The sequence below is a fragment of the Stegastes partitus genome, unplaced genomic scaffold (assembly GCF_000690725.1).
Source record: "Stegastes partitus isolate 25-593 unplaced genomic scaffold, Stegastes_partitus-1.0.2 Scaffold1116, whole genome shotgun sequence".
Taxonomy (NCBI): domain Eukaryota; kingdom Metazoa; phylum Chordata; class Actinopteri; family Pomacentridae; genus Stegastes; species Stegastes partitus.
Genome location: NW_007578847.1, coordinates 139,351 through 150,328, shown reverse-complemented (window position 1 = coordinate 150,328; position 10,978 = coordinate 139,351). Strand labels below are relative to the sequence as shown.

General features: G+C 48.1%; 1 protein-coding gene across 5 annotated transcripts in view; it reads right to left on the bottom strand.

Annotated features, from left to right (window-relative positions):
• syne3 (spectrin repeat containing, nuclear envelope family member 3) overlaps positions 1–10,978 on the bottom strand; it is a 27,588-nt gene that overhangs the window by 14,062 nt on the left and 2,548 nt on the right. For all 5 annotated transcript variants that reach the window (XR_520753.1, XM_008296284.1, XM_008296282.1 and 2 more), the window contains exons 2-15: positions 10,290–10,447; positions 9,448–9,620; positions 8,324–8,633; positions 7,159–7,314; positions 6,421–6,780; positions 6,166–6,302; positions 4,998–5,172; positions 4,633–4,815; positions 4,146–4,289; positions 3,643–3,777; positions 3,011–3,172; positions 1,810–1,982; positions 929–1,418; positions 233–376 (exon numbers count right to left, since the gene is read on the bottom strand). Coding sequence is in view for 4 of the 5 variants with exons in the window: in XM_008296284.1 (XP_008294506.1) it covers positions 233–376; positions 929–1,418; positions 1,810–1,982; positions 3,011–3,172; positions 3,643–3,777; positions 4,146–4,289; positions 4,633–4,815; positions 4,998–5,172; positions 6,166–6,302; positions 6,421–6,780; positions 7,159–7,314; positions 8,324–8,633; positions 9,448–9,620; positions 10,290–10,433 (2,886 nt within the window). In the remaining variant the exon portion in view is untranslated. The remainder of the gene's footprint in view (positions 1–232; positions 377–928; positions 1,419–1,809; positions 1,983–3,010; positions 3,173–3,642; positions 3,778–4,145; positions 4,290–4,632; positions 4,816–4,997; positions 5,173–6,165; positions 6,303–6,420; positions 6,781–7,158; positions 7,315–8,323; positions 8,634–9,447; positions 9,621–10,289; positions 10,448–10,978) is intronic.

Sequence of the window (10,978 nt, the reverse complement as noted above, 5' to 3'; positions counted from 1 at the left end):
CTCCTACTGTGCTTAAAAGCTTATTTCTTATTTCTACTCAGTTCAGTGGTGCTCCAGCTTGTGCTCAGCTTTGACTTCCACCTTGCTGACTCCATCACCAAGCCAGCCCTCAGCCTCCTCTGCGCTTTCTGACACAAACCAAAACCCACAAGTTCATCTTCAACTGTTCCAAGGACTGGTGTGTCTCCTGATCCGGCTGGCACTGAATGTTTAGATGTCGATGAAAACCCACCTTCAGTGTGTCTTGTCTAGTCTTGACCTCTTTGGCGCTGAGCGTTGCCTCTCTGGTGCCGAGGATCCCAGAGAGGACTTGGTTCTGTTTGGACAGCCACGCCTCGAACTCTGCTCTCCGGGATCTGCTGTGTCCTCTGGGTCCCTGCAAAACGTCAGACATGTCAGACAGTTCTGGTTCACACTAAAACCATCAGGAGGCAGTGACCTCATGTCCTGTTAGTGTCTGAGGGAAGGGTTTAGCCACAGAGGTCATCTGTCACCAGGTTTCTCTGCTGATTGGTTTTTCCCATCAATGTGATTTCAGTGAACCAGGTGTGAGGATGATTCCAGCCAATCACAGCTGACCAACACACTACAGCTCACACTGAGATCAGCTTGAGATGATTTTTTACTGTAGTTACTGTGGTATCGTTTCTAACACCAGCCTCTGAGATGAAATGGACCTTTGAAGAGAAAGAGGAGAGTCCTGTGATTCTACAGAGAACCTGTATGCGTCTGCCCACCAGTCATCTGATATCTACCCCCATGCCTGCCTAGACTTAATACCACCATCACTTTATTCTATTAGACAACAGTGAGCTTCTGTCATAACACCTGGACCTTTGACGACCAAACTCTAACTACTCCACCCTTTGGTCCAGATGGAACATGACCATCTATACCGGGCCTGGAGGCATAAACAGCTCAGCAGTACCGTGATGCGTTGAACTCGTGCTGTTGACGGCATCTCGGCTGAATCCTTGCTGACGAGTAGAAACGCTCCTCCTCTCGAGCTCATCCCTTCTCCTGCCTCTGTGCTGATTCTTGCCCCCTCATCATAGCTGGTCTGTATGGACGATGCTGCTTCAGCACCAGTGTCGCCCCCTGCTGACCTGTCCCTGTCAGGCCTTCCAGGAGCAGAGCCTGTGGACATGCCCTGGCTCCCTGCTTTGCTTCGGACGCTCCAAGCAGAGGAATCTACTTCATCTCCTCCAAGCGAGTGTCCACTGTCCGTGACTGCTGGCGATGAAAGGAGATGCTTGTTGCCTTTTACAGCCAGTAGGGGGAGACCTTCGCCATGGGCCTGGACCCATGCGCCCTCCTCTGCCCGTCCCTCCAGGCTTCCTCCTCGTGCAGAGCTCGACGGGACTCCATGTGCTGATGGGACGTCAGACTCTGTGTGCACTGAGGAGCTGCTGAGCAAGCTGCAAGAAACAGAACTGGGTCAAGTTTCCCCAAAACTCACCAGCTGCAGGTCTAATTCATAACAACCCAGTTTGTCTTGTGTCCAACAGTTATTTATTTAAGCAGCAATAAACCCCATAGCACCTCTTATGGTTTATATTCAGGCTTTTTTGGCAAATTAATTTAAAAGTACGCTCAAGTCCAGACTACTGAGGCACCTGAATACAAGCCGCAGCCACTGACTTTAAAAGAAAACACAGGACTGAAGGCCAGCGGGTCGGCCTACAGCTAGAAAACATAAAACCCCCTGTATGTACGCTTTTATGTAAATTATAATAAAGTATTGCCTGTAGCATTATAACGGTGTTTCTTACCACAGGTGAGCCACACCACACACATTTCTACAGATACCTGTGAAGACTGAGACTCATGTTGTACAGGGCCAGCCACGAGTCCTTTAAGCGCTTCAAGTCCCGTAGAATGTGGACTTGTCCCTCCTCTGACGTCCTCTCCAGAACTCCCTGACCCTGGACCTCCATTTGCTGCAGCTGAAGGTCCTTCCCTGGGAACTCTCCGAGAACTCTCTGTTGAAAGAAAGCAAATGTTGGTCAGAAGACATCAAACAGTCAGACAGGCTGCAGCATCGTGTCTGGTTTGTGTCGACTTTACAGACACAGTTATCTTCAGAGACACTTTCATTAGTGTTCAGCTCGGTTTCCAAAACTAACACAACATCTCATGTTTCCACTAATCAGCCACAGCATTTACATTTAATGCCGGCTATATAACCAAGCTTGAGTAAAGGGCAACACGGTGGTTCAGTGGTTAGCATCGTGGCCTCACAGCTAGAAGGTCGCCGGTTGGCGTCCCGGTGAGGACACCCGGGATCTTCCTGCGTGGAGTCTCCATGTTCTCCCCGTGCAGCGTGGGTTCTCTCCGGGTTCTCCGGCTTCCTCCCACAGTCCACAAACATGCTGAGGTTAATTGGTGATTGTAAATTGTCCGTAGGTGTGAATGTGAGTGTGCTTGGTTGTCTGTCTCTAAGTGTAGCCCTGTGATAGACTGGTTACCTGTCCAGGTGAACCTGCCTTCACCCTGAGTCAGCTGGGATAGGCTCCGCCCCCCATGACCCTGGTGAGGATTAAGGTGTAGATGATGGATGGATGGATGCTTTAGTGAACAGGTTGCACTGATGGAGTATGTAAGCAGGCAGGAGCTATGTTGGTTCCTCAGGTGTTAAACTCTGATAAAGTGTGTTGAGGTTTATTTCTGACGCCTGGTTGAGGATAAAACTATCCATGCGGCTAATACGACCTTAGCCACAGGACTGGTTTCTTTATCTTGAGTAAAGTTGTCTTGACCTGACGTGTTGCTGATTTCAGTATAAAAAGGAAAGTTGGGTCGAGCACCGATTAGCTGATCAGAAAGGTGGCTCTGCCAGAAGATACGTATCAACGGGTTCCCAGTATCCTTCAGTTTGTGTTAGTGGAAGAATGGATGGTCCAAACTGGATCAATCTTCTAATAATGTGTCCCACAGGTCTGCCAGAACCTTTATATTAAACCTGTAAGGATGAACAGACATGGCTGTGAGCTCCAGAACACACACTGACCTCGGCTTCGTGCTGCCGGCCTTCGATGCTGCACTCTCCTGAGGGGCTGTGGAAGGACTCCAGCTTCTGCTTCATGATCATCAGCCACTTCTCTATGTTGAGCAGGCTCTCGTGGAAGCTCTCGTGGTCTGCGATGTTCTCCTCACTCTCGTTCACTTTTGCCTGCAGATGAAAGAAGATCAGTTGGACAACTGCAACGCGTTGGGAACATCTGTACCAGAGACAGTCACTAAATTACCTGCATGTGTTTTATTTAATGCAAATATGACATCATTCCAACCACAGAGGCCCTCGTCAGCTAAAGGAGTAAATAACCCTTCTGTTCATGGTCAGTTTCATCTTCTGCTTCAGGTGAACCACAACGACAGTTTGTCAAAGCGGCTGAAGAGGGACGGGGTTGTAGGGAGACAGACACAGTGGGCTATAGGAGCCTGGTGGAGTCTATGGAGGACACACTGCTGCTGCTCCACATAAAAATAAACTAGAATCATTCAGAGGAAGTGTTAGAATCTAAAAAAGTCAGATACCGACAGCAGGACCCGTCATAAACAGGCTTCAGCAGTGTTCGACACCCCACATCGAACCAGTTCAAAGATCTGAATCTGGCCTACGTGACTCTCCTCCTTTCTTACCTGGACTGCCTTGTGCAGATGTCTCCATTCACCATAGAGCTTCTCAAAGCGAGTCCTGTTGCTCTGACTGGAGGAGACCAGAGTTTCTAGCACCACGATGTGGCCTTCGCAGTCCTCCAGGTCCTTCTGGATCACCTGAGGACACATGATGTCGCAGCATGCCGCGGGACATAAAGACACTGACTGCAGTTTGGTGGAAACGTTTAGCTCCACATGATCAGACAAACTGATATAACTGATGAATCAATCAGTGGCCTTGGATAAGATCACATGAGTGTTTTTAGCCTTAGTGGAGCTGATCATTACAGGAATAGACAAGCACACATTTACTGATAAACAAGTACAATTATACACTAGATGACTTTTGAAGTTTTTAAGGTTATGAATTAACATCTTTTTCCTGATCTTACACTATGAATATCTGCTCTGGAGGAGCTGCTGATAATCTCCATCCATGGAGGCTACAGTCTGGTCACCAGTGGACCCATCCTGTGTGCCCTTACCCTGAACTGGTCTGACTGGCTCTTTTTGGCCAGGATGTCGGGCTGGAGGCCATCAGCTGCCACCAGTCGGTCCCTCAGACTGGACAGCTTGGACTGGATCGACTCGTAGGTGTCACCAAAGTCCTTGGTTCTTGAAATCAAGCCCTGTGAAAGACATGAAACAGGTTATGATACTACCAGGGATATCTGGACGTCATCCTGATCTGTGACATTAAATGTCATGTTGGAGTCAGAATCCAAGGCTGTCGCTATGTTAAGGCTGTTTTTATGGGTTCTGTTGGTTTTTCCTACAAAGCTGTCAGATAGCAGGTTTAGGATTGTTAAGGGTCGATTATGGAGTCAGGACTGTATAAGTAGTGTTTTCTATTCCTACAGCCGTCCCTCTTCCTCAGACCTGTGGGATACGTCCACACGTAGCTGGAATACTCTGAATACGTGACATTCAAACTGAAGCCACGGTGAAGCCAGAGGAGCGACGTGCTGATACCTGCAGCCGGCTCTTCCTCTGCAGCAGCTGAGAGTGCAGCAGCTCTCTGTTCCTGATGGCAGCGCTCAGCTCGCCCTGCAGACCATCAGACCTATCCAGACCGAACACAGAGTCCAGCAGGTCCCCCTTCACCTGCAGCAAACTGAAACGCTCCTGCAGCTGGGTGCTGTCCTTCAGCAGACGCTGGCATTGGGAACAGAAACACAGAACACACGATGTCAGTCCACACTGCTTAGTTAAAGGTTCTGACCGGTCCAAACACACTGCAGCCCTGAACAAAGCAACGCACATGTTGGTAAAATACTGAGAAAATAGTCACACTTTTCTTCCTTATTGAAGAGAAAAAAGTCGATGTGTTTGTTCACCTCTATGCTCTGGACCAACATGGCGATGTGGGAGAAGTCGGTCACATCAGCAGAAGCCTCCAACACCTGCGAGACCATGTGGCTCCACTGGGCATAGACCAGCAGGGGGTCTTGAAGGATGCTCCTCAGGCCTGACTCCGACTCCGAACACAGTCTCGTCGCTCGGCATTTCACGCTGCAACATGAGCACACAAAGTATTTACAACAGAGCCTTACCCAAAGCTGTAAGGAATATTTTCTTATACACATAAAGGCCTAACGTTCATGCAGGTAACAGAGGACTGTGGGTTAGGGTTAGGATGGAGGATTCCTCTGGGTGCTAACACAAGTCTGATTTAATTGATCTGAAAATTGTCCTAATTAACTGATGGAGGAGCTCGTTTGAAGACTTTCTGAAAACAGCCTGGTGTTCATTTAGAGCAAAACAGTAGTCAGACTATACAAGCACATGACATGGAGGCTAACCGCTCACACCTGGGTTCAGAGGTTCTGTGTTTATGGACGGAGTGTCTCCAGATGGGAGAACAGAATCCAGCAGGTTGCAGTGGGTTTGTTAGGCTGGCTGTCCCTAATAATCTGGTTCTCTGAGTGTTTTTGGTTATATCATGTTCATGGTGATGTCATGTACGTGAACATGCTGCCCTCCTTGTCCCCAGCTGTGTATATAACGGGCCATGAGCTGGACTGTTTTGTCCTTTAGTGTCTATTTAATACGTATTTAAGCTCCTTCTGGTGGAAACATACAGACCAAACGCTCCAAAAACTACAAATACCAACACTTCTACAAGACAGAGGTTTCATGTTCAAGCTGTAGCACAACTCAGAAGCTGTCAGCTCTCACATAACGCCTACAACAATAACCTGGTCTAATCGTTTGCTTCATGCATGCAGGTTGTGCTTTACCTGAAGGGGAGGTGCATCTACGCTCACAGCCTGGTTTTATGCTCACACAGTGCATAAGTCTAGATTCCTTCATTAGCAGTGTTTAATGACCACACAACAGCTTCAGAATAGAAACAGATCAGCAAGGTTGGATCATGGGTTCAAGCAGCTTATCGTTGCCATGAACGGAGTATAAACAGTAAAACGAGGTTAACAGTTATCTGCAGTCATGATGCTGCACGCTGACAGTGCAGAAGGTTCTGTGGCACGTCTCCCCATCACACACCTTTGATGCTCTTTTACAACAGCTAGGACGTCATCAGAAAGGTGGCGTGAGTCCTCTGAGAACCTGAAGAGTTCCTTGAGCTGAGCCTTGAGGAGCTCCACCTGGGATTCCTCCCCTGCCAGAGTGTTCCTCACACCCTGCAACACACGAGCAGAATGAGGCTGGAGGTAGTCCACCTCCAGAGCAGTGATCTTCCTGCTTTGACACCAGTGTCCCACTGACTGTACATTACTGCTGATGTGTTCACAAACCTACCGTGTACTTCCTCCACTGGCCCACCATCTGTTCTTCTGTGTGGTCGGTGAGGTCCTTGGATTTGTGGGTCTCCTCTAGCTCCTGGTCCAGGCCTTGCAGCAGCAGCCTGAGGCGAGTCAGGTCTTCTCCCAGCCGCTGGCACCGGGCCATGTACTGGCTGTGGGAGTCCAGGCTGGAGCGCAGACCCTCCCCGGCCTCACACAGGCCCTGCCTCAGCCTCTGCCAGCCCAGCCTCAGCTCCTCAGCCTCCTCCACCACCACCTCTGCCCCTGCTGGAGAGGTGTTGGCCCTGACCGATTCTGCTACGCCTTCGATGTGCTGCAGGGTCTTCTCCTCACAGGCCACGCTGTCATCCAGAGCCTAGCAGAAGAACAAACGTGTCGGCTTGTAGACACATGCAGCAGGAAAAATACATCAGAGCACCTAGAAACCTGGTTTGGTCGACATGGTGCTTGTTTATTACCTCAAATATCTGTGACTGGTGATTATTTTTCTTTTAAAAACAACATTGTTAACTAATAAAAGGTAGGTGGTAGATGTTAGGAAGAGGAATTTGATCCATTCTGTACGTTCAGTGAATTTAATCCACTATAACTTTTAGCTCTGAATCCTGTTTTTATTTACTTCTGACTTCCACCTACATCTCATGTACTGTTAAGGAACTATGAATTAATCTGACATGGCATGACAGTGTCTAAAACATCTACTGAAAACCCAAACTTGTGATGCGACTCTCACCTGTAAGGCTTTGAGCTTGTCCTCGGCCGTGTCCTCTCTCTCCATCAGGTCGGTCAGCTCCTTGGTTTTTGAAAGCAGCCAGGACTGGAACTTCTGCACGCAGGCTTGGTGCATCTGGTGCTCCTCAGCAATCTTCTGAAGCACTGACAGATGCTCCTAGCACAGCAGGAGACACGTCAGAAGTACTTCACTGACCACCAGGGGGAGCTGCTCACGATACAGTTGCTCCCATTGAAAGTATGAACAGCAGAAAAATAAATCCTTCAGTATAACATTCACTGATTCACTGCTGGACAAACAGAACCAACAGAAAGCAATGCAATGCGCTGATACACATTTAAGAGAGTGAAGAATATTTAGATTCAATAAGGACAATAAACATCCACATTCATTAATCACTGGACAGATTCTCGGTCACATGAGCCCTACTGATGGTGAAACTGTTATAATAAGATCTGTGTAATCCAGATGCGACTAACGAGGACACAGCAGCCGTAGTTATAACCAGGATGCACCACGTCATAACGAACTTTACAAACTTTCTCTTACAGTTACCGTAATGTCTGGACTATAAGCTCCTACTTCTTTCACACGCTTTGAACGCTGCGGCTTAAACAACGATGCCTCTAATTTATGGATTTTTACGAAGTCACCTGGAGACCAAAGTGAGGCTGAGAGCGACGACGACAGAGAGACTGAGGAAGTGATGAAGTGATTCTGAGGCTGTTCAGCTCCTGAAGACACTGAAGAAGACGACTTTAGTGGTTTTAGTGCAGGAGGAAGATGAAGATAGCCATCAGTGACTTTTCCTGGTAGCTGCTGGAGTTTTATTTCCTTAACCAGCCGTGTTACAGGAAGTGTTCAGAAAAAAGCCTCTACGGTACGTATCTGTGGATGTTACCGCTACGCATTTAATTAAAGGTTAAAACATCTTTCTGTGTAAATATCTCATGTTCCAACGTGGACACCTGCAGCTTAGAGACACCTGCAGCCTGTATATGTACACACCTGGTTTCTGTTTAGAGTCAGTGGGTGGGGCTTATATTCAGGTGCCTCTATAGTCCAGACATTACGGTACATCTATTCCAGTGACTATGAGTGTATGAACATGTGGACAGCAACAGGGTGTAGTTGAGCAGCACATCACATCAGACAGGTGCCTCACCTCAGCTCTGTCTCTGACGTCATTGTAGGCCTCCTGCATCCTCTCCTGGGCCTGTGGGTCCACACTGGGGTCCTGGGTTCTGTTGTGCAGCGCCGCGGCCTCGTCCAGCAGCCTCTCCAGCAGCGCTGCCTGGGCGTGGATGTCGCTCACCACCACCCTCTGCTGGTCCACCTGCCACAGCTTCTCTTTCACTCCCACTTGGAGCTCCACGCCGACATCCAGGCTGCGCTGCTGCTTGGTCAGCCACAGCTCGAACTCCTCGTAGGCTTTCAGGTACTCGCTCCAGTGCAGCCACACCCACTCGATGCGACTGCATGTGGATTGAAGCAGCACAAGACAGAACATCTCTCAGCAACGTGTGTCTGGTCAGCTACCGAGCAGGGAGCGTTGTGGCAGTTCAGATAGCAACAGAGACTTCTGAAGCAGCTTCTATCAGCTTATGAGATGCTCGTTTACGGGGTTTTATACGACAGTGATTTGAGAAGTCGGTCACTCAGACTCCAGGCAGTTCCTTTGCAGGGGTTTAGCTAGCGATAGGCCACCATGATACAGACTTCTGTGGGTATTGACAGCATCCAACTAGAATTCAGATACTGAAAAGGAATCCGTGTTTACCAGGACAGCATCTGTGCGCTAAATGTTACATGTCTGTGCTTACAGATGACTTAATCGTTGATATGATTTGAATTCAAAATATCAGTTATACAGGTTGTTTAAAACTTGCATCAGATTGATCAGATCAGCATTAACATTACAATCTATAGGTGTCAACATAACAAGTAAAAAAGGAATCCTACATCAATCACCTGAAAGGATTTACAGTATTTTCCTGGTCTGGCTGAGTGAACAAGCAGCACCACATCATGAACTAGTAAACATCTGAACCATAAGGAGGAAGGATGGAGAACATCTGCTGCAAGCCTTAATTCAGTAAACTGATAGAAATGCAGCTTTTAAACGGGTCTGAACAGAATATTCTCCATGTCACAGTGATTTTCTGATGGTCAAGGTGTGGAACGATCACCTGAAAACACACATGAAGCTATTTAAATCAAAGCACAGCGGCTGAACTGATGCATGAACAAGTCGCTGCTGTGCTTCAGTCATCACGCTGCTGTGAGCACCTGTGGCAGTGGATGATATAGGTGGAGGTCTCCTCCCACAGGCTCTTCAGGTCTTTGAGCTTAGCGTGGGTTTGGTTCCGCAGCTCCTCGTCTCCGCTTTGCAGAAGGTTCTCGGCCGACACCAGCACCATGTCCATCTTCACACGGCCTTCATGCTCCGACTGATGGATTTTCTGAACAGGATTCAGCAGGACAGTTAGAAATGTGCACACAGTGTGTACCTGTGGATTAATATTTAAACATGAATCATGCTTTCATGTGGTGGAACTACTTTAAACTCATTACATATCAGCTGACACTGAGGCTGATAATAACTGTCTCACACAGAGTGAACAGTTAGCCGTGATGCTACACGTACCTCTCAGATTAACACCATATTACCAATGTGGTAAAAAGAATCTGGAAAATCCTGTGAAAATAAGCAACTAGAGAGGTTTTAAAGATGCTTCAACAGAGTTGCTGAAGGTATAAAATTTAACACAGAGGGCCCATTTTCAAAACTCCATAACTCAGAAAGCCTTAGGAGACGAGCTCTGGGGTTCTACAAGATTCTGTGGTTTAGGTCGATTGTTTTGTTTTCCAAAAAAATCCACGCCGTGAACTGGGACGACCTGTTCAGTTCAATTCTATTTGTATAGCGCAGTTTACAACATCTGTCATCACATAGCGCTTAACAAAGTCAGGTATAGACCTTAGAACCCAACAGTCCAGAGGCTACTTTGTGAGCTGTGGACCTCAGTGAGGTGGCATGAGATGACCCCTACACCAATACAGTGTCCTGTCTGAAGACCACAACCTGCAGCTGCCTCCACTCTGGATCCAAACAGTAAGACGTGTCTCACCTCCGTCTCCCTGAGCCTGGCCTCCAGGGCGTCACGGGGTCCCTGGGTGTTGTCGTTGGCCTTCAGCCTCTCCTGGACGGCCCGCATCCAGGAGAGGGCTGCCTCCAGGCTCTCCGTGAACTCCTGCTGCTCCTGTTGTGTCATGACCGGTTCTGCACCTGGAAGAAGAACAGCGGTCCGGCTCTGTGTTTGAAGACATGTACTGTTAAATAAGATTACTAGCACTTGTCTTTGGATGCATGGGAGACCGGGGATGGCTGTAACACTCTCAGTTTGACCAATCAGAACCGAGCTGTGTGATGTCATCAGTACGGTCCGGCCCACTGACAACCTGAGCTCACTGGTGAAGCCTCGTGTCTCTGAGTTAAAAACTGTCTGTTCTGGAGCCAAACAACTATTTTTCAGGTACAAAAGTAAACATTTTCATTACATATATGATGTGCATGGTGTCCACTGGGTTGTAGATGCAGTAGTTTAATGTACATCAGCTCAGGCAGGAGTTTGTCTGGTTTAGTTTGATGTGGTGCATTAGTGCTAGCTCTGAAGCTAAATGCTAAAAACATTTAGCTTTTTAATGGCTGCCCGGCACGGGGAGGGTTCTAACCAAACAGCAGCTAGCAGCCTGCTCTGTGGGGCGTTCAGGGAGCATCAGGAAATCATCTATCGATAAGAACATGTTCAGCCAGTCA